The sequence below is a fragment of the Pinus tabuliformis genome, chromosome 9, assembly GCF_031772625.1.
Source record: "Pinus tabuliformis cultivar Carrire ecotype Pingquan chromosome 9, CPIR1, whole genome shotgun sequence".
NCBI lineage: Eukaryota > Viridiplantae > Streptophyta > Pinopsida > Pinales > Pinaceae > Pinus > Pinus tabuliformis.
This window is the reverse complement of record NC_142307.1, coordinates 1,205,450,230-1,205,474,599: the sequence shown is the minus strand read 5'-3', so window position 1 is coordinate 1,205,474,599 and position 24,370 is coordinate 1,205,450,230. Positions and strand designations below refer to the sequence as shown.

Genomic DNA, 24,370 nt, shown 5'->3' with positions numbered 1-24,370 from the left:
GAACAGCTGGAAAAGAGCCAAGCCAAGTACAAGGCAAGGCATGATAAGCATTAGACTGAGCATAGTTTCCAAGTTGGTGATCAAGTCTGGCTGTATATCAGCAAAGACAGAATGCAAGGTGAAGGTAAGAAGCTGAAGCCAATAAGGTATGGACCTTTCAAGATACTTGAGAAAATTGGTGAGAATGCTTTTTGCCTTGATTTACCAGCTTACATGCACATCTACTTAGTTGTTAATGCAGATAGCTTGAGACTATTTGAACCTTCATTGATTGAAGATCCTGAAGAGCAGAGTCAATTGCCTTCTATTGATGATCTGTTACCTGAATATCTCAATGAGTTGCAGGAAGATACAATTCTAGACAGGAAGGTGAGAACTACGCGTAGGGGGGATGGTGAGTACCTGAGGATTGGACTCAAAGGTTCAAAACCACACAGTGCGAAATGGATAGAAATTGGGCAAGCGTGGAATCTTTACCCTCACTTGATTGATGTTTAAAAACTAACTTTTGGTGGTCCAAAAGATTTTTCAGTGGCAAGGCCGTGATTCGAATCAGATCTTAAAGAACTCTCTAAGTTTTCATAACTCTGTAAAATTCATGCCAAAGTTTCAAAGTCTTACAAAGGTCGAGCTTATCAGAAATATCCTTGAACAACTGTAATTTGTGAGCAGCGCCGAGCAATGAGGACCCTTGGTCAAGTGCACAAATCGTTGGCCCATGGTAACGCGTGCTGCCATGAAACAACAAAACGGGAAGTATTTTTGAAAAACGGGGGAGGTTTCTGATATGCGATTAGCAACTAGTCGCTAATTACATATCACCGGGCAAACCCCTCAGAGAAGAAAAAGCCCCGAGCGACCGGACCCGGAAAGTCAAAAACCATACGGAATTCGCAGATTTCGTCAGAGGCGGGTCCCACACGAAAACCTGCAAGATATTGGAAGGGCTTCGAGTGGTAAGCGGTTTCAACCGAGTCTCACCCGATGCCACACACTGGGTGCCATGTGTTTGGCGGAAGAGAGAGAAAACTGCTCACATCGGATGGGTAAACATCATGCAATTTACCCGCCCGATATGGACGAAGACCGTAGGATTTGGAGGCTCCATATCGATGACAGACATACAATCTGACGGATGACCGGATTCAACGGGGTAATCAGGCTGAATTGTATAAAGGTTTGAAGTCCGGCGTGAACGATGAGTTAGCAGAGGAATCATGTTCGTGGGCATTCTGGGAAGTTAAACAGTTTAAACATTTCCAAGAGAATTGACACTCAGTTCGTTATGAAACAGGTGGCCACCTCCCTGTAAGGCGTTACGCAGTGATGATGACGCTGAACAGAGGAATTGAAACGAACGAGGCAGGAGAACCAGAGCGCCGGGAAGCTGAAATGAACAGACATAAAGCATATTGGCTTTAAAGCCACGAACTGACAGAAACAAAGCAAGCAAGGAGAGTTAGTCAAGGTAGAAAGCCAAGAGCAGAGAACAGAGAGAAGGAGCCGAGCTAACCTGAAGGCAGCATCGAGCCAGAGAGAGTCAGAGAGTTTGTGTACTCTAGAGAAGGCTTGAGAGGATCAAGCAAATTCCTCTGTACATGTCTGTCATGTATGAGTCTCAGATTGGGCTCATACTACTGTGACCAATAGAGGTCGAGTCTTAATAAGGAGAGTCTGTGTACTCCAGAGACATGGGGGATCCAAGTCCAGTCCTACTGGTTTATATCTGTTGAGTGAGACTCAAATTGAGCTCATTGTTGTAAAAACTCTGCTTGGAAAACATAATAGAGAGGCCATCACTAAAGGTTGGACCAGGAGACGTAGCCCAAGAGCATTGGGTGAACTCCTTATTAAACTTGTCGTGTTTACATGTTTTCCTGTTATGTTTTCTCTAACTGCTTCAGTGTCTATGTATTTCGCAATCTTATCGATTCGTTGCATAAAGTAACATAGGCACATCCATGCACATGAGTCTATAATACCTTTAATTCTTTGTCCTGGATAAATTCCAGATCACTCATTCAAAGCTTTCTCGGCCTCCTCATGAGTGAGGCACCATCTAAAGAACATATCGACACACGACGATAGTGTGTCGCCAATTATAATGTAATTTCGAGCCTGGTATTGAATACGTCGTTGATTAGAGTAAGAGGTATTTGGCTGGAAAGTTTGGGTCTTGAGATAGATAATGATATCTCCATACCATGGATTGGAGGAATCAATCAGAAACAACAACTTGTCAAGAATAGAATCATCAAATGTAGACTCAATTTTGGATGAGGGAAGGTCGCATATCAGTTCAACGAAGACTAGGGACTTCTTAGACTTGGATTTGATGAATTCCAAATCAAACTCTTGGAGAATAACAATCCATTTAGAGTATTTTCCCTCCAGCAATTGTCGTGACAAAATGTATGTCATTGTGTTACAATAAAAAACTACCATAGTCTTTCGAAGTAGAATGTAGTGGCAAAACCTCTAGACATCTTGCACAACTGCCAAAGCTAACTTTTCAATGTGAGTGTATTTGATTTCAGTGTCATTTAAATTCCGACTCAAATAATAGATAGGATGTTCGTCCCCTAGGTCATCTTCTTGGACCAATACCATGGCAATGGTGGTAACAACGACATCGAGATATAGGAAATAGTCACATTGATAATTAGGGGGATACAACAATGATGCTCGAACTAGAACATCTTTCAAAGCATCAAAATATTTTTGGGTTGTATCATCCCAATGGAAGGGAACCCCTTTTTTCAATAGGCAAGTAAATCCTTTCGTAAGTTCTGCGTAGTTCGGGACAAATCTCTGTAGAAAGTTAGCCTTCCCTTGGAGGTGTTGTAACTGAACAAGTGAGGAAGGTGCAGGAAAATCAAGAATCGCCTGTACTTTGAGTGGATCAATACAGATTCCTTGCTTCGACACAACGAAGCCAAGAAGTCTACTGGATTGGACACAAAACACACATTTGTGCGGGTTTAATCTGATATTGTAATGTCGACAACGTAGAAAAATTGCCTTGAGATGCATCGGATGATCCTCACGATGTTTGGAGTGGGCAGGTAAATCATCCAAATAAGGTTGTACAATGTGCTTGATATCGTGGAAGGCATAATTCATGGCCCTCTGGAAAGTTGCACCAACGTTCTTCAAACCGAAAGGGAGCTTATGATAGGCAAACGTGCCCCATGGACAAATAAATGTAGTCTTATGTTGGTCTGATGGGAGTATGTTGATTTGATTGTAGCCAGAAAAACCATCCATAAATGAAAAAACTTCGCTTCTAGCACAATCATCAACGATTTGGTCAATAAACGAGGTAGGGTAGTTGTCTTTGGGACAAGCACAGTTAATATCCTGATAGTCGACGCATACTTAAATCGTTTCTTGTTTCTTCATTATAGGGATGATGTTGGCGACCCAATCGGTGAGAGGAACCGGGTAAATAAAGCAAGCACGCAAAAGGTTTTCAACCTCTGCTTTGATTGCAACAACCTTCTTGGGGTGAACCGGACGTAAGTGTTGTCGAACTGGCTTAGCATCCAGATAAGTTTTAATTTCATGTACTACGATATTCAAATCAATACCTGGCATCTCTTCATATGTCCAGGTGAAAACATCGTGGAATTCTTGAAAAAGGGCTTTATAAATATTGACCTCATCAGGAGAACAAGATGCACCAATTTAGACATTTTCGATAACTCTGGGCTTAATTGAAATGTCAATAAGAACGATCTCTTCAATATTCACAAAGTTTTTCTCGGAATCAATGTCATGAATAGAGACGAAATCCTTAAATGTCTTAGTAATATTGGGTGAATAAATATCTCCAAGATTATTCTCAAGGGTTTCAGGCAAAGAGGAATGATGATGATTATTGTCCCATGGTGCATCATCTGACATCATGATTTCCATGATGCTTTCATCAATAGAAGATGTACTCGCAAAAGGGTCAGAAGATGAACCAAAACCTCGAGAATGATCAACCCAATTTATTGAGGAATTGAAATCAGAATTTGCCAAATAGGCCGAATAAATTGCTTCATATTCAAGCTCAATGGGACTGAGTGACATATGGTCACCAAATGTATCAACATTGGAAATATCTGGTACTATCCAAGGATCGGATGGAAAAGTACAAGAGGAAATCATATTAACAAAGGCAACCGGATTTGGAATGTCAAGAGGAGGGAGTGAAAAAGTTCCCATCAAAGAGGAATCTTTCAGCAATCCAACTCCAACATGTTGATAGGACTGTGGGGATTCACCCACAAGTGGAATGCTTCTAGTAGTTTGAGAATTATTGGCAAAAAAGGTAAGTTGGTCGATGGCCACGATGCCCCCTGGTGAGGGAAAGCAATCATCCTAAAATAGGTCGAGACGACAGCTGCCATGGCATAAATCCATGTGTGGCCCAGTAAAAGGTTATAATCTAAAGGTCCATCTATAACTTCAACTTCTACTGAAATTGTTTTGCCAGCTAATTCTACTTGCAATGTATTCAAAATTTTGTAAGGTTTGAAACCTCTTCCATCAAAAGCTTTAAGAGTGGTGGGTGACTGATTAAGTTGTGGAGAACCAATAGCTTTCCAACAGGAAAGGGACATGATACAAGTTGAAGCACCTTCATCCACAATTGTCTGATGGATAGTTTTACTTCGAACAACAACTTGGATCATGAATGCTAATTGGGGTGGAAGTTTGGGAGTATGATTCTCATGATTAAAGACCACAAGATTCGAATCCGACGGATCTATCCCTCCAATTACCACAAGTAAAGACCTCTTTTGGGCAGGACAATTCTGCAATACCTCGAGAGTTGACATAGCAAAAGGAGCTTGGGCCAAGTCCTCAACTATGTTGTAATTTTGTGCAGCTCTCGCATGAGGATTGAATGCGGATTTGTGAATAACGCCTTTAGGAGGTTTAATGGTTAATTCAATTGGTATCACATTTGGAGAAGGATTCGAAGCAGATTGAGTGGAATTGGCAGGTTGATCAGTAGCCTTACCAGTCGAGGGATTCAAGTTATCTTGTAGCCACCATGATCTCATCTCTATGTTTGGTGGAAGATAACATCATAACCTAGGAAGAGGAAGCTGGATCTCGTGCAACCATATTCATCTCCTGGTTGGGAAAGGGATCTGTTAACACAATGGGTGCGTTAGATGACAACTTTAGGAATTGATTAACTTCTGCCTGATGTGGACAGTCCCGAGTAAAATGTTCCTCATTACAAATAAGGCAAGGGTAACGAGGTTTTCATTTGTCCTCAGGAGACTGATTATTTTGTTTTTCCTGTGAAGAACTGTGTTTCTTCTTCTTTCCTTTACCTTTCTTCTTACTTCCGAGTTGCTGAGACTTGCCTTTTGTAGATTGAACGACATTAATCTCAAAAGTAATGGCATGAGTAGTAGAGGATGGGTTTTGAGTAGCCACAATAGGATATGAACCAGATAGTTTACTCATTGTCTGTTGACTAGCAGAACCAATCACACCATCAGCGACATGTGATTCTTTAGTGGGAGGTGGTGGAACAATATGCTGAGGTCGCGGAGCATTGGGTATCTTGTCGTAGAGCATGCTAGATTGAGTATAAATCAAATCAAGGTATTGGGCATGAGCAATGACTTGTTCTTTAGTAACAACTCTGCCTTTAGCAACATCTTCAGTTATGGATGGTAACAAGGATTTGATAAACCATTCAACCAATAACTGATCAAGAATGAAAGTTTTGACCAACCAACGTCGACGCCTCCATTCATGAATATGATCAGATATATGAGTGGAGTCAGATTGTTTCAAAGAGGTTAAAAGTTCAGTTCCAATTTCATATCAGATAGGTAATTGATAATGGGTCAAAAATGTAGTTGCCAAGGCATTGAAATTGTTAAATGAAGCTTGTGGCAATTCAACATACCACTTAGTTGCCATACCAGTAAGAGTTCTTTGGAAAAGTCGTAAACAAATTGAATCATCATTTAAGGAGTTGGATGAACACCATAAATGATATGTCATAACATGAGTAGATGGGTCTTCTTCAAGATTTCCATTGAATTTCGGAATATCGCTTGGCAATTTGGTAGGAATGGCTGGCCACAAGGAGAATGTGAAATAGGTTCATTCATTTGTCGGGTTAAATCTAGTAACTCGAGGGTTGCCACGAATGGCAACTGCCTATTAAAGTCTTGTGGAGGATATCTTGGGTATGACGGAATGGGTTGAGCAACCAGAATTTGCATTCTAGGATAAGGAGGATTTTGATAACCAGGATAAATGTAACTAGGCTGTCCAGTTCCTTGATAACCTTGAAAAGGTTGGAATGGTTGTGTTTGAATCTGTTGGCCTTGATAAGGCATTTGCGGAATAGTAGTTTGACCAACAGGTATTTGTGGGATACTTTGGAATGGTTGCCCAGAGGGATTTTGCATCATCCCTACATTGGGTTGATTGGTTGGTACTTGGGCCATACCATATACAGGTTGATTCACTTGCATTTGAGGTATAGACTGACCAAGTGGTGGGGTTTGCAACGCACCTTGAAGAGGCTGGGTAGGTGGGATTTGAGAGATCCCAGATACCAGTGGAATAGGTTGTGTTTGAGATACAACCTAGACAGGTTGACTTACTTGAGATAAAACTTGGGCAGGTTGAGGTATAGATTGAATGGGTTGGAAAGTAGGAACTTGGGGTGTGACTGAGGCTGGTTGAGAAGCGGGAAGTTGATTCAAAATCAAACTGGGTTGAGTAGGCAATGTAGGATTCCAAGAAGCCATTCCTGGGAATGGAGGACTCAAATAAGATTGAGCACACATTTGTGACTTTTGATCAGGAGATGGAGACAAGGCAACAATAGCTTGCCCCCTTGCTAGGGGATAAGGAATATATGGAGGAAACTGCCCTCCAGGAGGAGAGTACCTAGTATAGGATGGAGTAGGTTGTTGTAGATGTCCCAATCCACTAATAAATGAGCCATATTGCTGCTCCAAAGAAGCGTGGGGTGCAATAGGTGGAATAGATGGTGAGTTGCTCATTAAAGAAGTAGCAGATGTTGATTTGGGGTAGCATGGGATGTGCTCTAGCCATGAAAATTGGTGGTGGAGAGGCTAAAGCACATGAGATCTCCAAGACCCATAAATGGTTTGGACAGATTGTACCCAGTTTAGGAGATATTAAAATAATTAATATTTTTAATGGAGTTCCTAAGTCTAAACTTGAAAAATAAAATATTAATGGGTATTAATATAAAACTGGGTTAAAAAGTTCCAAAAATCATGGATCAAGCCAAATCTAATCTTATCCGTTGATTAGAGATTTAATCTCGATCGTTGAAGGACCAACAGGAAAAGTATAAGAGGAGGCTTGAGGGTCAGTTGGAGAACACCAAATTGATCAGTGATTCAATTTGCTAGAGCGGGGTTGCTAGCCAAAGTCGAATCAGTGATCAACAACGAGGGCACTGAGTATTAGGCAGAGAGGCAAAGACAGTGCCAAGAGACCAACGCAGAAGCAGAGAGCGAGAGGCAGCAGCCAGTTCAGGCCACGCAAAGCCCAACAGAGACATTGCAGAGGCCAGAGGGACTGCGTCATCCATGCAGAGAGCAGCTGGAGTGATGCAAAGGGTCCTAGAGGTTGCACAGTGCCTCAAAGGGCTGACGCAGAGGCCAGAAGGGCTAGCACAGAGCTTCAGAGTCATTGGAGGGGGTTTCGTGGGACAGGTTTTTTGAATACCTGTTTCCGAATAGAGGTATTGCTGCCAATTATTTTTCTTTGTCGGGTGAGTCAGTTTGTCACCCAGTTGTACTCAGGGAAATACTGCATAATAATAAACCTTTAGAATCGCTGCACCGGTTTTCCCGCATTGGGTGTTTCCTGGGACATTTGTCCAAAAATAACGGTGTCACTTGTCTGTTTGTTTTCTTTCAGCAAATGGTCTGTAAATGTTGAGATTGTATTGTGTTTATTTCGTTATTTATATGTTTTAAATAACTTGTTCGAATTTAACAAGTAGAAGAAATAAACCAGCAGAATACAGATTAATTTCTAATGGATAGACTTAGAAATTTCAACATGGTATTAGAGCGTGGTTGCAGATCATAGGAAAGATGAAGGCATCAACTAAGCAGAGCATTTGCAGCAGAACCAATTGTCCCGAGTGATAGAAGCTGATCCTAAAGCGACAGAAGAAGGGTTGACGCAAAGGGACTGCTTCATCAGTTTGGGCCAAAGAGAGGCTAGTGCAGAGGCTGACGAGGGCAGAAAGAGGTTCACGCAGAGACCAGGAGGGTTGACGCAGTGGCTGAGGGAGTTGTTTTTGCCAGTGTTTGGGATTGCACAGAGCCTAAAGGCTCAGTCCTTCAGTTGCTGAGGCATAGGAAGCTGTGGGTAGTTTGCCGGAGCGAAGCTGGTGGGGTACTGTGGTCAGAATAGTACCTAACATGGAAAAACCAAGGTAGAGGGAGTCGCTACCGAGGCGGATTTCTAGCCAAGGAATTCGGATCAGTGTTGCGGGTGCACAGATGATCGGAGATGGGCGACTTGACGATTGGTAGAAGGATTTCCAGGAGTGAAATCGGGACTCAGAGGGAGTCAAGCAGAGAACTTCCAGGCGGGAAGTAGAGAGACTCAGCAGGAGTCGAAAGGAGAACTTCCAGAGGGAGGTAGAGAGAATCAGAGGAGTCGACAGAAGAGCAGCGAGATGGCCGTGAATGGGTTGAGGGATCAGGACAGGTTGGACGGGGTGTGCAACTTTGTGGTCTGGAAGGCCAGGGTCTTGTCCATTCTGGATAGGCATCGCATCAAGGGCTTCGCCTTGAGAACAATGCCTATCCCAGTTGACCCGGTAGCTAATGAGAAGTACAAGGAGGCAATGGCCAAGGCAAAATGCATCACTTCCTTGATGGGGTCAAGGATCGTGTGGTCCAACATATTGCCAAGAAGGAGACGGCAAAGGAAATGTGGGACGCCCTGAAGAAATTGTACCAACATACTTCCTTGCAGAGGAAGATGTTACTTGAGAATCAACTGCAGTCATACCAAATGCCAAAGGGGGAGTAGATATATCACTTCCTCAGTTGGTTGAAGGAGATCCGTGACCAACTGACTTCCATAGGAGCCACGTCGGATGAAGAGATGTTGGTGAGGACCGCACTTAACGTGGTCTCCAAGGAGTGGGAGACATTTGTCCAGAGCATACTGGGCAGGGCAGATCTTCCAGATTGGGAAGAATTGTTGGCGGCTCTTCACCAAGAGGAGATCAGGCGGTTGAGCAAGATGAGAAGTAGCAACAAAGGAGTCCAGATCAGGAAGGAAGAGGATGCAGCTCTGGCATCTGCGGGAAAGCAGGAGAAGAGGAAGAAGAAGGACCTGTCCAAGGTCAAGTGCTTCCACTGTGGGGAACTGGGTCATTATGCGAACTAGTGTCTGAGGAAGAAGAACAAGGGAGAGGCGTCTGACTCTAAGGTGGCGCCACTGAAGGAGGAGAAGGAAGTCGAGGAGGATGACGATTGTGCCATGAGTGCTCATGTACCTCTAGAGAAGGGGTGGGGAGTCATCAACTTGTAGTCAGGAGGACTACTGGCAATGAGGGGCAGGATCCTTGAGGTACCCAACCTCTTGTATTATACCTTGCTATGGGAGCCCGAGAGTAGTAGCAGGATTGACGAATGTTGGTAGAGGCGGATGCAGATGAAGCGACAGAGAGTGCTATAGTGTAGGAGTCCTCGGGCAGCGTGAGGCTAGCAGGCTGCAACAGTGCGAGAGGCACGGAGAGTGTTGCACTAGTGCAGGATGGCACAAAGAGGTGTGCAACGGTGCGAGATGCAGGGAGTTGTTGCAGCAACGCAGAGGTCAGTAGAGGGAGCACTTGTTAGCGGCAGAGAGAGCTTCAACATCAGGAGTGTTTCTAGCCTGACAGGGATGTCAGAAGTTGGGTGGATCAGTTACTTACTTCTCAGTAACTGAGTTGCAGTGTAGTAGCACGATGCAACATGATGAGAGGGGGTTGCAATGCAGATGCAGTGCTGGGAGGATGGACCAGCAACAACATAGATGCAAATGGAGCTGTCGTGCGGATGCAACAGTGGCAGGGCCATGGGTAGCAGTACAGGATGTAGTAGTGCAGAGGATGTTGGGCAGGGAGGCCTAACATCAACACAGGTACTAGTGCCAGATAATCAGAGTGATGCTCAGTGAGGAGTATTACTAGAGCACAGTCCTCGTTAAGAGGGAGTGTTGATTTGGGGTAGCATTGGATGTGCTCTAGGCATGAAAATTGGTGGAGAGGCTAAAGCACATGAGATCTCCAAGACCTGGAAATGGTTTGGACAGATTGTACCTGGTTTGGGGGATATTAAAATAATTAATATTTTTAATGGAGTTCCTAAGTCTAAACTTAGGAAAAAAAAATATTAATGGGTATTAATATAAAACTGGGTTAGAAGGTTCCAAAAGTCATGGGTCAAGCCAAATCTAATCTTAGCCATTGATTAGAGATTTAATCTCGGTCGTTGAAGGACCAACAGGAAAAGTATAAGAGGAGGCTTGAGGGTCAATTGGAGAACACACCAGAGTGATCAGTCATTCAATTTGCTAGAGCGGGGTTGCTAGGAAAAGTTGAATCAGTGATCAACAACGAGGGGCAGTGAGTACTGGGCAGAGAGGCAGAGACAGTGCCAAGAGACCAACGCAGAAGCAGAGTGAGAGGTAGTAACTAGTTTAGGCCACGCAGAGCCCAGCAGAGACAGCGCAGAGGCCAGAGGGACTGCGTCATCCATGCAGAGAGCAGCTGGAGTGACACAGAGTGTCCCAGATGCTGCGCAGTGCCTTAGAATGTTGACGCAGAGGGGTTTAGGGCTGACACAGAGGCCAGAAGCATTAGCGCAGAGCTTCTGAGTCGTTGGAGAGGGTTTCATGGGATAGGTTTTTTGAATACCTGTTTCCAAATAGAGAGGTATTGTTGCCAGGTATTTTTCTCTGTCGGGTGAGCCAGTTTGACACCCAGTTGCACTCAAGGAAATACTGCACAATAATAAACCGTCAGAATCGCTGCATCGCTTTTGCCGCATTGGGTTTTTCTAGGGACATTTGTCCAAAAATAATGGTGTCACTTATGTGTTTTTTTTCTTACAGCTGATGATCTATAGATGTTGAGATTGTATTGTGTTTATTTCGTTATTTATACGTTTTAAATAACTTGTTCAAATTTAACAAGTAGAAGAAATAAGCCAGCAGAATATATATTAAATTTATAATGGACAGACTTAGAAATTTCAATACTGGATAACATTTCAGATGAAGATGACAAGGGAGAAGTCCATGGACTAGTTGACGCACTAGAAAAGCGTAACTAGGTTTGGTTTTCATAATGACATATAATTATGATTTTATGCAATGAGATGCAAAGAAGAAAAATAAAATTATTATATTGACTTGCTTCCTAGGTTTCATGAGCAAGAGATTTTGTTTGTGTCAGCAAGAGATTTTGTTTGTGTCAAGACTCCCATTGAGAGTCTTTAGGAATTATTTGTCATCTAGTCATAAAATGTTAGAGTCATTGTCATGTAATGAAGTCATGTTACACTTTGTATAAAGTCAAATTTGTCTATGTAAAGTATCCTCCAAGACCTTGTCACTCATCCTCTTCAAGTCGGCCTACAACGATGGAAGAACATGCTAGAAGAAGTCGGCCTAACCTCCATCTATCATGTTGGCCTAAAGGACATATGATGAGGTGTATATATAGCCACACTCGGCCTCCATTAGAGGCAAGCAACTCGACTTGATCTCGACAAGCAGAAGTGAGAAGAAGGGGACAAGAGAAGTTTGAAAAGGAAGTGAAGAAGGGAAATCAATGATAGGTTTCTTATGGGCAGTGCGAAGATAGGTTTCTTCTGGAGAAGCAAAGAAGAGATTCTTCTGGGGCAACGAAGGAGGTTTCTTCTGGGACAACAAAGGAAGGATTCTTCTGGATACCTGGTAACTAAGATAGAGATATAGAGATCGAGATTCTATAGAGGAAGCCAGTGAAATCATAGATACTGAGTTTCTCTAGAAGAAGTCAAGAAGTAGCAGTGTGAAGGATAGAGACCAAGTTTCTCTAGGAGCTGAGGAGAGCAGTTCTAGATCAAGAAAGGAAGTCGAATGGAAGAGGCAGAGCATCGAGGATAGTGGCAAGGTTCTTGGGAGGATACTAGAGTGAAGGGTTTGTGTCATGGTCGTGGTACTCATCAATTGAAGATCTAGAAGAAGAATTTTTGATCGGGTTTTCCTCTCAAGTGGTGAGAGTTTTTGGCCCTGGCTGACAAGTCTACATATTGTATCACTTGTCTTTTGTTATTGGTAATTGTCTTGATGAAAAGAACACAATAATAACATAACAAAGAAAAGATCATAAGCTAAGAAGTAAAAGTATATCACAAGCAATTATCAAGCAGAGAAATCTTTTAACTATCCATGCCCTAGATTTCTCAACATGGTATCATAGCTAAGGTGCTAAAGTCAAAGGAAGGGCATCTAATCAAAGAGACATTCAAGGATCGTGTTTCAAGTAAGGCATCTAAGCAAGTCAAAGGTTATCAAAACAAAAGATCATATCATCTTGAAGAGAGTTGAAATCCTAGAAGCATTTCTAATCTACGCTACAAGAGAAGTTGAAGTATCTTGAAGGCGAGAAGGCATTATCATCATCTTCAAAGCTATAAGGCAAACTCCCTATCATTGCATCAAGGATCCTCTCCTTGACCTTGAAGAAGATCATCCAAGGAAGCAACAAGGACATCCTCATCAATCACCATCATCAAAAGGAGCTAGATCAAAAGGCGTTGTCATCATAAAAGGAGCAATCTCCTTTATTGAAGAAATACTTTTTCATTTAGAAGAAGATCATCCAAGAGGGAGCACTAATACATCTTCTTCAACCATCATCAAAGTGATCAAGTTGAAGATTTCATCTTCACTTGTCAAGTAAGTATCATTCATTCTTTAACCAAATTTGGTAAAATGTCTTCATGTTTGCAAGGAGATCTATAAGCTGGTCGGGTCGTCGAAATTCCTTGCATGAAAAAGGAGGATAGACATAGTCCTCGAAGAAAGTGAAGTCATTGAACACATCAATGAAAAAGGTCTCCTCTGAATACATAGAAGAGTATCAAAGGGCTCAAGGGATTCTTATGTAATAAGTCAAAGATCCCTCATTCCTATATAGTAGTATTGGATACATCAAAGAGATATATATGATAGGCTGGTAAAAATATTCTTTGAAGATGTGATAAAGAAGGTCACATCACTTAGATATGATCTACACAAATTGAAGGTATCAAAGGATAAAAGGTTATCTTCATAAGATCTTAATTGCAAGGTCTAGGAGAGATAATCCTCATTGTTCTAAATGCACTAACTCATGAACAAGGTAACAATGTCTATGAGGATAAGAAGGCTATACCATTCAACAACTTGTGGTTTCTATGCAAGATAGAAGAAGACAGATTGAGGGAAAAAGTGTTGAAGGATCAAATGAATAGATTCAAACATCTTGTTGAAAGGAAAGAAGAGCATAGCTGAGATTCGATGCTATGGATGTAAAAAGTATGAACATTACAAAAAATATTGACCTAAAGGGACAATATCAAAAGAAAGAGAAGAAGCCCATATCACCAAAGAAGTGGAGGAAGCCAAAGAGAAGAAGTTCAAGGAAAGAGGAAGTAAGAGATCTCTACTATGTTAAGATAGTCTCCCTCACAAAAGGTCTTGACATAGCTTCTAAATCTTATGTTATAGGATATGGCTATAATAAATAATAAGATGCATCGTGGCATCATGGAAGCATTAAAAACAAGAGCTCGTGACATCACCATAGGAAACATGAAGTATGTTTGGAACAAAATCCTTGGCAGTCAAATATGAAGAATATAGCTCTTGGGAACCTCATTGCAAACTTAAGGAAAGGAATAAGTCATTCAGGACAAGGCTCATCATTCATCCAATCAAAAAGAAAACATTTTCCGGATAGGGATATGCAAGATCCTCAAGGTTATCTGATGGAATCCTCATCAGAGGGTTCACCGATCTAGAGAGGAAACAAGTGTTTCATCAAGAACTGCAACTTGTGGAGTTCATGGGATGATGGTATGATGACATAAGAGATGAAGCAGGTCAAGGGGTTGAAGATCTTTTCAATCAAGGAAGCTGCTGAAAGAAGCCTAGATGACCTAAAGGTAAATGAGGTATGTATGCTTGTAGTTAATATTATGTCGTATGGTTGCAGATAACATGGATCACTACTTCTATCTTGAGAAGCATGATCAAGGGAAAAGGATCTCCTCCTCTGAAAGAATGCAGAAAGGCATTAGTCACACTAGATGAAATCAACATAATATGTTCTCACATGAATCATGAGAGAGCTGACTACAATTGAGGAACTCTAATTGGAAGCTCTTGGGAATGAAGTGTGAAAAAGAAAGTAAGAGATCGTGATAGTATGCAACAAAGGTAAAAGGCATGCAACATCCAAGTCCAAGAAGAGTTGACTATAATGTGTCCCAGAAAGATATGAAGACTCTGATAGGAGTCGGAAAAAGATGGAGACCCTTGACAAAGGATATCTTTGGGAAATGTGTCAATCTGCATGTAGGATGCTGATACCTACAGGAAGATGTCATGATGAAAGACCATCACAAAGGTAATTTTGATTTAAGTGTTCATTTCTTATTTTTGAACTAATATCTGGATGGGCTTATGTAGGACTACCTAAGGGAAGATCTGTGGATGACTTCCAAGAGGACCATATTGAAGGATGTAAGATCCTTCCAGAAAATATGGCATGAAGGCAAAATGACATAAAGCAAAGGCCAAATGAAAAATCTGATGGATCACTTTCTGATGAGATGAGGACATGACTAACTCATGGATGAAAGTGATGGATGGTCTGTGCCCTATGAAGGTGACCCAAAAGATGAAGACTCCATGACAAAAGAAATTAATGACATCATAAAAGAGAGGAGTTCTTCATGCAGCTGGTTGTTCCACATGAGGAGTTGCTATAGGTCCCTAGTTAAGAGGGAGCCAGAAAAAAAGTTTCTTACTTGGAAGAAACTTGCAAATTCCTTAGCCAAGAGGGAGCTTAGGTACATTCCTTATTGGAATATGGCCTCCCTATTTGAGAGGAAGAGATAGACATGACATTTTGGTCTTCACCTGGGAAGATAGAATGGAGGATTGGGTAATCATTTGGCATCTGATGCTCTTTGAGGATGAGATAGGGCATCCAATAGAAAGAGCAGTCATGGAGGACCGATATTCTTTGAGGACTGGGGAGTCCAAGATAAGAATAGTCCTCATGGAACATACCCTGAGAGAACCCGGGTGGGGTATGTTCCGAGAGAGACAATGATGAGGGTGTCTATAAATCATTGGTCTAGCCAGCATTGAGCTCAAACCTTATGGAGATAAGGAGTTGTTAGTCAAGGCCTTGCTATGTAACAACGCTGATTGATATGATGCTATACAAATGAGTTACCAATCCGAATTCTTCTTATGAGAAATTCTTCAGATTGAGAAAAGTCCAAGTACCATTATGAATACCTCCCTAGTTAAGAGGGAGTGTTGAAAAATGTAACTAGGTTGGGTCTTCATAATGACATATAATTATGATTTTATGTAATGAGATGTAAAGAAGAAAAATAAAATTATCATATTGACTTGCTTCATGGGTTTCATGAGCAAGAGATTTTGTTTGAGTCAAGACTCCCATTGAGAGTCTTTAGGAATTATTTGTCATTTAGTCATAAAATGTTAGTCATTGTCATGTAATGAAGTCATGTTACACTTTGTATTCAATCAAATTTTCTATGTAAAGCATCCTCCAAGACCTGTCACTCATCCTCTTCAAGTTGGCCTACGACAATGGAAGAACATGCTAGAAGAAGTCAACCCAACCTCTAGTTGTCTTGTCAGCCTAAAGGACATATGATGAGGTGTATATATTGCCACAGTCGGCCTCCATTAGAGCCAAGGAACTTGACTTGATATCGACAAGCAAAAGTGCAAAGTAGAAAGGAAACAAAAGAACAAAGAAGGGGACAAGAGAAGTGTGAAAAAGAAGTCAAGCAGGTCAAGCGAAGATAGTGTTGGAATTTCTAAGTCTAACTGTTAGAAACCCCTCATACACTTTTCTAATTTATTTCTTCCTACTTGTTCTGATTAACTAACAATTTATTTGCCATGTAAATAATAAAAATAAATACAAGTACATGCTCAACACATTACAGATCATCAATTGAAGGAAACAAAACAAGCACACAAGTGACACCGTTGTTTTTGGACTAATTTCCCCGGAAAAACCTAATGCTGGAAAACCAGTGTAGCTATCTGAGGGTTTTAATTATTAAGCGGTTTCAGAATACAATCTGGGTGCCAAAACCGGCTCACCCAACAAAGAATAATCTCGACAGCAGTACCCCTCAGTCAGAGACAGATGTTCCTGCTGAAACCCCAGATAAACACTCCGACAGCTCCAAGCTCCAATCTGCCCCACGAAAACCCCAGCGTCAGCCTTTAGGAATTGCGTCAGCCCTTTCTGGCCCAGTGTCTGCCCAGCGTCACCCTAGCTCGCCCTGCGTCAGCCTCTAGAGGCACTGCGTCAGCCCTTAGAGCCTCTGTGTCACCCACGCTGGCTCTCTGAGGCACTGCGTAGCTCCTGACTGACTCTGTGTGAACCTCTGGCTGGCTCTGCGTTCCTCTCTCCCGGCTTTTGCGTTGATCCTCCTGGCACTATCTCTGCTTCTCTGCTTCTGTATTCATTGCCCCTTAGCTGCAACTCTGATCACTCTTTCGACTTCCTCAGCAAACCCTGCGTCAGAAAATCGAAATCTTGTTCAACTCGGTGTGTTCTCCAAGTGACACTTAAGCCTCCTCTTATACTTTTTTCATTGACAATTCAACGGCCGAGATTAAGTCCCTAATCAACGACTAAGATTAGATCTGTCTTGATCCATGACTTCTGGACCATTCTAACTCAGTTTTATATTAATTCACATTAATATTTTATTTTTCCTAAGTTTAGATTTAGGAACTCCATTAAAAATATTAATTATTTTAATATCTCCCAAATCGATTAGAATCTGCCCAAACCATTTCTGGGTATTGGAGATCTCATGCGCTTTAGCCTCTCCACCAATTTTCGTGGCTAGATCACATCCAATGCTACCGCAAATCAACAGATAGGTTTCTTCTGGGCAGTGCGAAGATAGGTTTCTTCTGGGGCAGCGAAGAAGAGATTCTTTTGGGGCAACGAAGAAGAAGTTTCTTTTGGGGCAGCGAAGGAGGTTTCTTCTGGGACAACAAAGGAAGGATTCTTCTGGATACTTGGTAACCGAGATAGAGATCTAGAGACCAATATTCTCTAGAGGAAGCCAGTGAAATCATAGAGACTGAGTTTCTCTAGAAGAAGTCGAGAAGTAGCAGTGTGAAGGATAGAGATCGAGTTTCTCTAGAAGGAGCCGAGGAGAGCAGTTCCAGATCAAGAAAGGAAGTCGAAGGGAAGAGGCAGAGCATCAAGGATAGTGGCAAGGTTCTTGGGAGGATACTAGAGTCAAGGGTCTATGTCATTGTCTTGGTACTCGTCAATGGAAGATCTAGAAGAATAATTTTTGATTGGGTTTTCCTCTCAAGTGGTGAGAGGTTTTTGGCCTTGGCTGACAAGCCTACATACTATGTCACTTGTCTTTTATTATTGGTAATTGCCTTAATGAAAAGAACACAATAATAACATAACAAAGAAAATATCATAAGCTAAGAAGTAAAAGTATATCACAAGCAGTTATCAAGCAAAGAAATCTTTCAACTATCCATGCCCTAGATTTCTCAACAAAAATATTCTAGATAATGACTGGTAGCCAAGTGGCACTGACGGACCACCATACAAATGGGTTTCTACTTCTAGTGAAGTTGCAAACATGGAAGTAGCTGGAACTTCGGTTGACTCACTTATGATAGCAGATACGGGTTGAGAAACCGTCGTTGACTCAGTCATGGTTAAACTTCTCAAAGACATTTATCGAGGGAAACTCAAAGGTGAGTTGAAACGAAGAGTGCTAGGTGAAGGAGCTTGTATTGGAGTATGAGGAGTATGAGAATGATGAGCTGGATAAAGAGGGGTCCCTTTTAAATGTGTTGAAGAATCTAGGGCAATTAGGTGTAGAGTGCTTCTTCGAGACTAGATAACAATTTGTGAAGTCTTTTTACAATTTGTCTTTTGTTAGCTTAATCTTCTTCTTCTCTTATTAATGCATGTGTGTGTGCTTCATCAATCTGCTATCAAAACATAAAACAAGAACACAAGATGTTTGCTCTCTACCAGGCCCAAAACCTCTCTTCTCTTGAGAGGAAAACCCTTCAGTAAGTTTTGTCTTATTGAAGCTTCTTTCTTGATCAATGCCAAACCCTAGACTCTTGACTAGAAGATCCTCCAAGCACAAGTCAAGTCCTTTCTTTTCTTTGCACTATGTTTTCCCGACGCTTTGTCTAACTCCTTCCGACTCTTCGTTCCCCAACCCTTCGTCCTTCTTCTGGCACTTCGTTCTTCCTTCCACTGTAAGTAGATCTTCTAGAAGAGATACTTTTACTTAATGATATCCTTCACCGAAGGATATTCATTCCTTCTCTTGATCATCTGAGTTCCTTCTTGATGTATGGTGGTAGGCTTAGTGTGACAACACTACAACCCTAATTCTTGCACATGTGAGAGGTACCCTAGAGAATTAGGGTCCTTTTCCTTCGCTAGAGAGATAGGCTTCTTCGCTTGACTTGGGAGGCCTTGTAGGCCTAATTACAAACCCAACCAATACTAATTCATGAACTGTTTGATCCTGTTGTCATACTCGCAAACTTACCCTCCTCTTCTTTGCACGTGTGACCGTTTCTAGCCCTAGAAACAATCCTCTTCACTTTAGCCTTCTTCCTCTTTCCTTCGCTTGTCTTGGAGACCCTTTAGACTAGGCTTTCCCTTCTCTTTTTCGGCTACTTCCCTTTGCCGATTTTAGAGATATTTCAGTGCATTATAATGGAGTGGACAACCTCTATATATAGAGGACTGTCCCTCCTTTTAGGCCGACTTGAGGATAGTCTGCAGGCCGACTTGTTATGCTTGCTTCAGATGGATTCTTTGGTGGTGTAACATGCTTGAAGGAGCTTCTTTGATGGTGCCTTTGCATAGTAGGGGACTTGACTTTGCTTGGAGGTGACTTCCTTGACACTTATACAATGTAACATACCCTTAAGGTCTTTAACATAATTCTTTTGACCTTTTGATTTACCTATAGCACTTTAACATGTGCTAGACTTACATCAATGAGCAAGAAACTCATTGACATATATTATAAAAATAATACTTTTTTTTTCTTGAATAAATACAAATATCAAAAGTACATTTATGAAGACTGAACCTAGTTACATTTCCTTCAACAAAATGGATAGGAGATGTAGGTCGAGACCCTTCAATAATTTCCTCAACACTCAAAAGACCAAGTGGAAGTTCTTCTTTGTTGGGACCGAAATATACAGGTTGTGGTTGGGTAGAAGGCCGAGGAAGAGAAAGAGAAGGTCCTGAAGTAATAGGTTCAGTTAACTGAGGTTCCTCAAGTTGTATAACCTCAGGTTGTAATGTATTTGAATCTGGAAGGTTCAATGACCTCAGGTAGTGAAGTTTCAAGGTTTTTAGTTTCGACTGTGTTGGACTCACCAGCTAGTAAAGATGTAATTTCAGGATCAGTACTTATGGGAAGTGATGATTCTGGTTGATTGATTTCAGATGTAGTTCTAGAAGGGGAAACTTTCGAAGTACCAGTTTTGGTAGTTTGCGTCTTTTTATTCTTTCAATGACCATGGGTTGCCTCGGGAGGTAGAGGAGGCAATCTTTGCATTCTACGCGAACGATGGGGTTGTTGAGGGTGTTCTTCCACAATGGGTTAATAAATTTTAGAACTTTAAAAACACAAAATAAAACAAAGGGGTAACTAGGCAAAAAAGGATTACCAAGTCACTGTGAATTGCAGAATACTATTTCCAGTATGTGCAGGCAATCTCCCCAAACGCTGTGTTCGGCATATCACAGTGGACAAGGCGTCCGACTCGGTTACCTATGCCAGGACAGCAACCTATAGGGGACTTCCAAAATATACCCGGAGGTACATGGACACGCATTCCATAGTAGTTTTGTCTAATGCATCTTGTATGATAGAAAGTATTTGTATATACTTTTCATACGTGGAACGCCATCTGATATACCATAAGGTATGTGGAGAACGATTCGATATACTTACGTACGTGGAATACCAACTACCCCCAGAATGTAATGAATGAAAGTAACGACAACTCCTATGTTTAAAGACACAGAAACACGTCTCTAGCCTAGACCTCTATGTGTGTCGTTAATGTTCCAAATGCTCCTTAGATTGATTGAGTAAATTTTAGAAGTTGATCTTCAATTATGTTTTAGTTTCAAGGCTCACTGTACGAGTTCACCTGAATTCCTTATGATGCAACTAGTATGATAACAAGAACTCTTTATTTTCAATGAAAATCTATCTACGAGAGGGAAGAGACAAATAATAATGCAACAATCAATGATGCAGCAAACAAAGCTTCCTAAATAGATCTTTCAATGCAACTGTTCCAATTCAAATTCAAACCCTATATGTAATGCAAATAATGAAATTATTTCTTTTCTTTCCTTTTAATTTTGAAATGCAATGAAAACTAAAATGTAGCTAGATCATTGATAAAAGAAATCACACAGAATGAAATTGTAATAAAAAAATTTCTTCAAGTAATCAATGATCAAGCCAAATGTTTACACCTAATTGGTAAGGAAAAAGAAAAAATCAAAGAAACTCTCATCAACCTCTAACAAAATCAAATGTAAACACTATGATGGTTTTACAGAGACAGACAAAATTCAGAGACTCAAGAAAACCTTTTGGACCAAAGCAGAGCAAAGAGCAAGGCAAAGAAATGCAAATTTTTGCCTCACAGGTGCAGAGAGGGCACTAGTACCAAAAGAAAACCCTTTGTAAAGAAGATATGCCTCGACTTGGTGGTTGAGTTTCCTAGACCCCAAACAAAGGATGTTTCTAGGTGCCCCTCCAAATCAAGAGTGATTTCCCCTGCTCCTGCCACACCTTTCCTGGTCTTTAGCTATCAGGTCTTGTAGAGAATACAAATATTTCCTAAACTTTTAGTCCTCTTTTGGGCAATTTTCGAGTTTAGTGTACATCATCTGTAGTTTTTTATGAAGGTAATTATTAAGTTTCAAGTTTCTATTTGCTCTGGTCAAAAGTCATTTTCTCTGAAGAAAAGCACAATCTTATGGACATCTCTTCCACCTCTTTCCTGCCATGTTTCCATAATCTGGGAGGTTGACTGCTCAGAAATTCACGATAACCTCAGTTAGCAGCAACCAAGCTAACATGTTTTACTGACATGCTGTAGCAACATTCCTTTAGCATGATCACTCTTCCGCAATCTGGTTGAATCATGGTTCACTGAAGTTTTTTTTAGTTACTGCACTTGCTTCACAGGTTGATCTTGATTAAGTCATTCCCATTTAGAATATAAACCGACTGTCAGACCTTCTATTCAAGCCCGAGCATTTACAAACTTCTATCTGCTTATTCCTATACTCCCTCTCCACCTCACTTAACACTAGTATCCTGAGGATTCTCACTTGAGATTTTACATTATTTTGTCTTTCATATCTATATTCAAGTATAAATTCTCCTCTACTAGATGGATAGTTGATTGTAATGTAATTCTTATCCTAAATGATAGAACAAATTGAATCGATGTTTGTTTCCTGGTTTTGATGTTTTTGTTTAAATGGGGCATGGATATTAATTGCAACGTTAGCATAAGGTTGCTTGTTGAAGCACATGATCTGAAATATGTGCCTATGAATTTGCTATGGTGAATTAGTTTCAAAATTAATGTGACCTTTTCTCTGGATTGTGCAGAAAATTGAATTCCTCAATTTTGACCCCAGAGAACACGCAGTTGCTTCGTCAATCAGTCTCCACCCTAATAACGACACTAAAGAATATAGAGGTATGTTTGAGCTTTGTTCAATATTCAAGCAAGCTTATGAAAAGATGTTATCAATGGTCACTTATGAAACTAATAAAGTTTAATTGGAATCCATGTGTAAACCTTCTCTCAGTGAGCCTGATTCCACAGATTGCCAAGGATAAAAAAAATTGTATGATGAGCATCTCTTTCCCTAAAGAGAAGAAAACCTTGTCAAAGTAGTAAGTTATACATTTGATCTCAACTTTTCTATGAAGATTAGATAGGGTCTCACAAGTGCAGAAGTAGCCTCGCAATCTAAGTCACCTCTGCCAAAAGCTCATGTCTCTCCAATACTGTCATATTTTATATATGTGATATACCCCACAAGTAAGTTCTAAAAGTCGGCAGATAAAGTCCCACTTTGTTTCTAAGTTTAAAAGTTTGGATGCAGTCAGACCTGATCTTTCTAGCATGACATTTCCTCTCGAGGGTTTCTTCCTCTGCATTTGAAAAAATTACTCCATTTGGCTCCTGTTGAGGGTACCAATGTTGTCCCTGCTTTCCTTAAATTGTCGAGATTGTTACTATTTTGAAAGATGTGGGAATAATAGAGATCTCCTGCCTACCCATTTTATTCCCCGCTCTGAGCAAGGTATTTCAGCGATCATGAGAATGGAGAGAGAATAAATTTAGTTATAATTGACTATGAAATCCCGTGCTGTGCTCTTTAGCCATCATAAGAGTAAATATATTCTAGCTAATTTGGGAAAGCTGCCAGCTATAATTTGTCAATCCCTATAAAATCCACCTGTTGCTTCTAACTTTAACCATTTCCACCTTTCCTTTTTTCAGCAATATCTGAAGTGCAGGGATTTTTATCTTCTGTTCTTCCTTTCTTCCATTTTGATGAGGCTATCAATAAAAAATAGAATCAGTTTCATTGCTTGCACTTGCTGTAACGGTATAAGAATTGGATCTTCCATGAATGCATTGATAACTTTGTCTTATGGCATTTTCTGATAAGAATAGGGAATCTAATTCGCACTTCAATATGGATTCTGGAAGAACAATTTCGTTCTACCATATCTATTCTCTAATGTTGTGGCATGGCATGCACAGAGTATTAGTGGAGACATATCTGGAGTGACAGGGGATGCAGCTACCAGACATAACTTGAAGCTACTGATTCAATCTCTCAGCAGGCTTCTTGTAGATTAGAGGAAATATATTATTTATTGGGAGGCTTCGACTATTTTGACCAGTGATTAATAAGCATGTTTAGACTGTAAGTGCAGAATTTGTTAATAAGAAAACGAAGAAAGCTAGAGAGTACTCTAATACCATTATTAGAATTGTTCATGACTTGCTGTAAATTGTATGAAATAACATGTAATATCACAGCGGAGCTAATAAATTTAAAAGTTTGTTAAACCAAGCAATGTACCACTTTAGGATTAAGCCCATACGGTCTTTCAGAGCTTTTATAATGACATTTATCCAAGCAGAGTACATGGAACATGGCAATCCACTTCTATTCACCTTAATAGGAAGTTGAAACTAATAATTCGCTAGAGTACTCTATGAGAATATACTTTTATCATTCAGTGTTGTTTAGCACTATTATCCTCTAGTAACCATGCCATTGATATCCTTCTTTGCACATTAGGTGTGATGGCTTGTTTTGCGAGCATTCCTTTCATCCTGTGCGAATGCATATAGTTGCATTTCATCCATTTAATTTTTACGAGTTATTTTCTTCATTCTCTTACGTATTTTGATTTGATGATTGCTTCCCTTGTTCTTCCATCATTATGGTATCGATATGTTAAATCTTGAATATGGGAGTGATTGTACTTGCTTTTCTGGAATCCATTATATTTTGGCTCCTATTCCGGCGAATCCTCAAAAGAACGCAGATATTATCTTGCTAAGCCACCAAATTAACATGTTTTGTGAAGTGGAAGGGGCTAGATGTCTTGGAAATTGGAAAATCAAAAGGAACTCTAGAATGTGGAAATTGTCTAATTGGATCTCCATGACATAAAACCAAAATATTCAGATTATTACATATGTTTCAACACTAAAACCTTTATTATTTATATGTGTGATGACATGGTCATGTTATTTATGGGGATATATGTATAACCAACATAGATCCTTCTTAATTCTAGATCTACCAAATGTTAAGGGGATCAAATCTCTCAAGATGCAAATTTTTTATAGTGTGTAAAACTTGAGCAAAAGTTTGCACCTCGAGAGACTTGATTCTTCTCATCACTTGGTAGGTTCTTAGTTAAGATGAATCTATATT

At 40.6% G+C, this 24,370-nt stretch overlaps 1 protein-coding gene across 7 annotated transcripts in view; it reads left to right on the top strand.

Annotated features, from left to right (window-relative positions):
• Positions 1-23,556, top strand: part of ABCI15 (trigalactosyldiacylglycerol2) — a 333,118-nt gene extending 309,562 nt beyond the window's left edge. For all 7 annotated transcript variants that reach the window (XM_089438555.1, XM_089438560.1, XM_089438559.1 and 4 more), the window contains 2 exons: positions 22,008-22,098; positions 23,179-23,556. In XM_089438555.1, coding sequence (XP_089294681.1) covers positions 22,008-22,098; positions 23,179-23,277 — 190 coding nt within the window. In that variant the 3' untranslated portion in view covers positions 23,278-23,556. The remainder of the gene's footprint in view (positions 1-22,007; positions 22,099-23,178) is intronic.
• Positions 23,557-24,370: the final 814 nt, after the last annotated feature.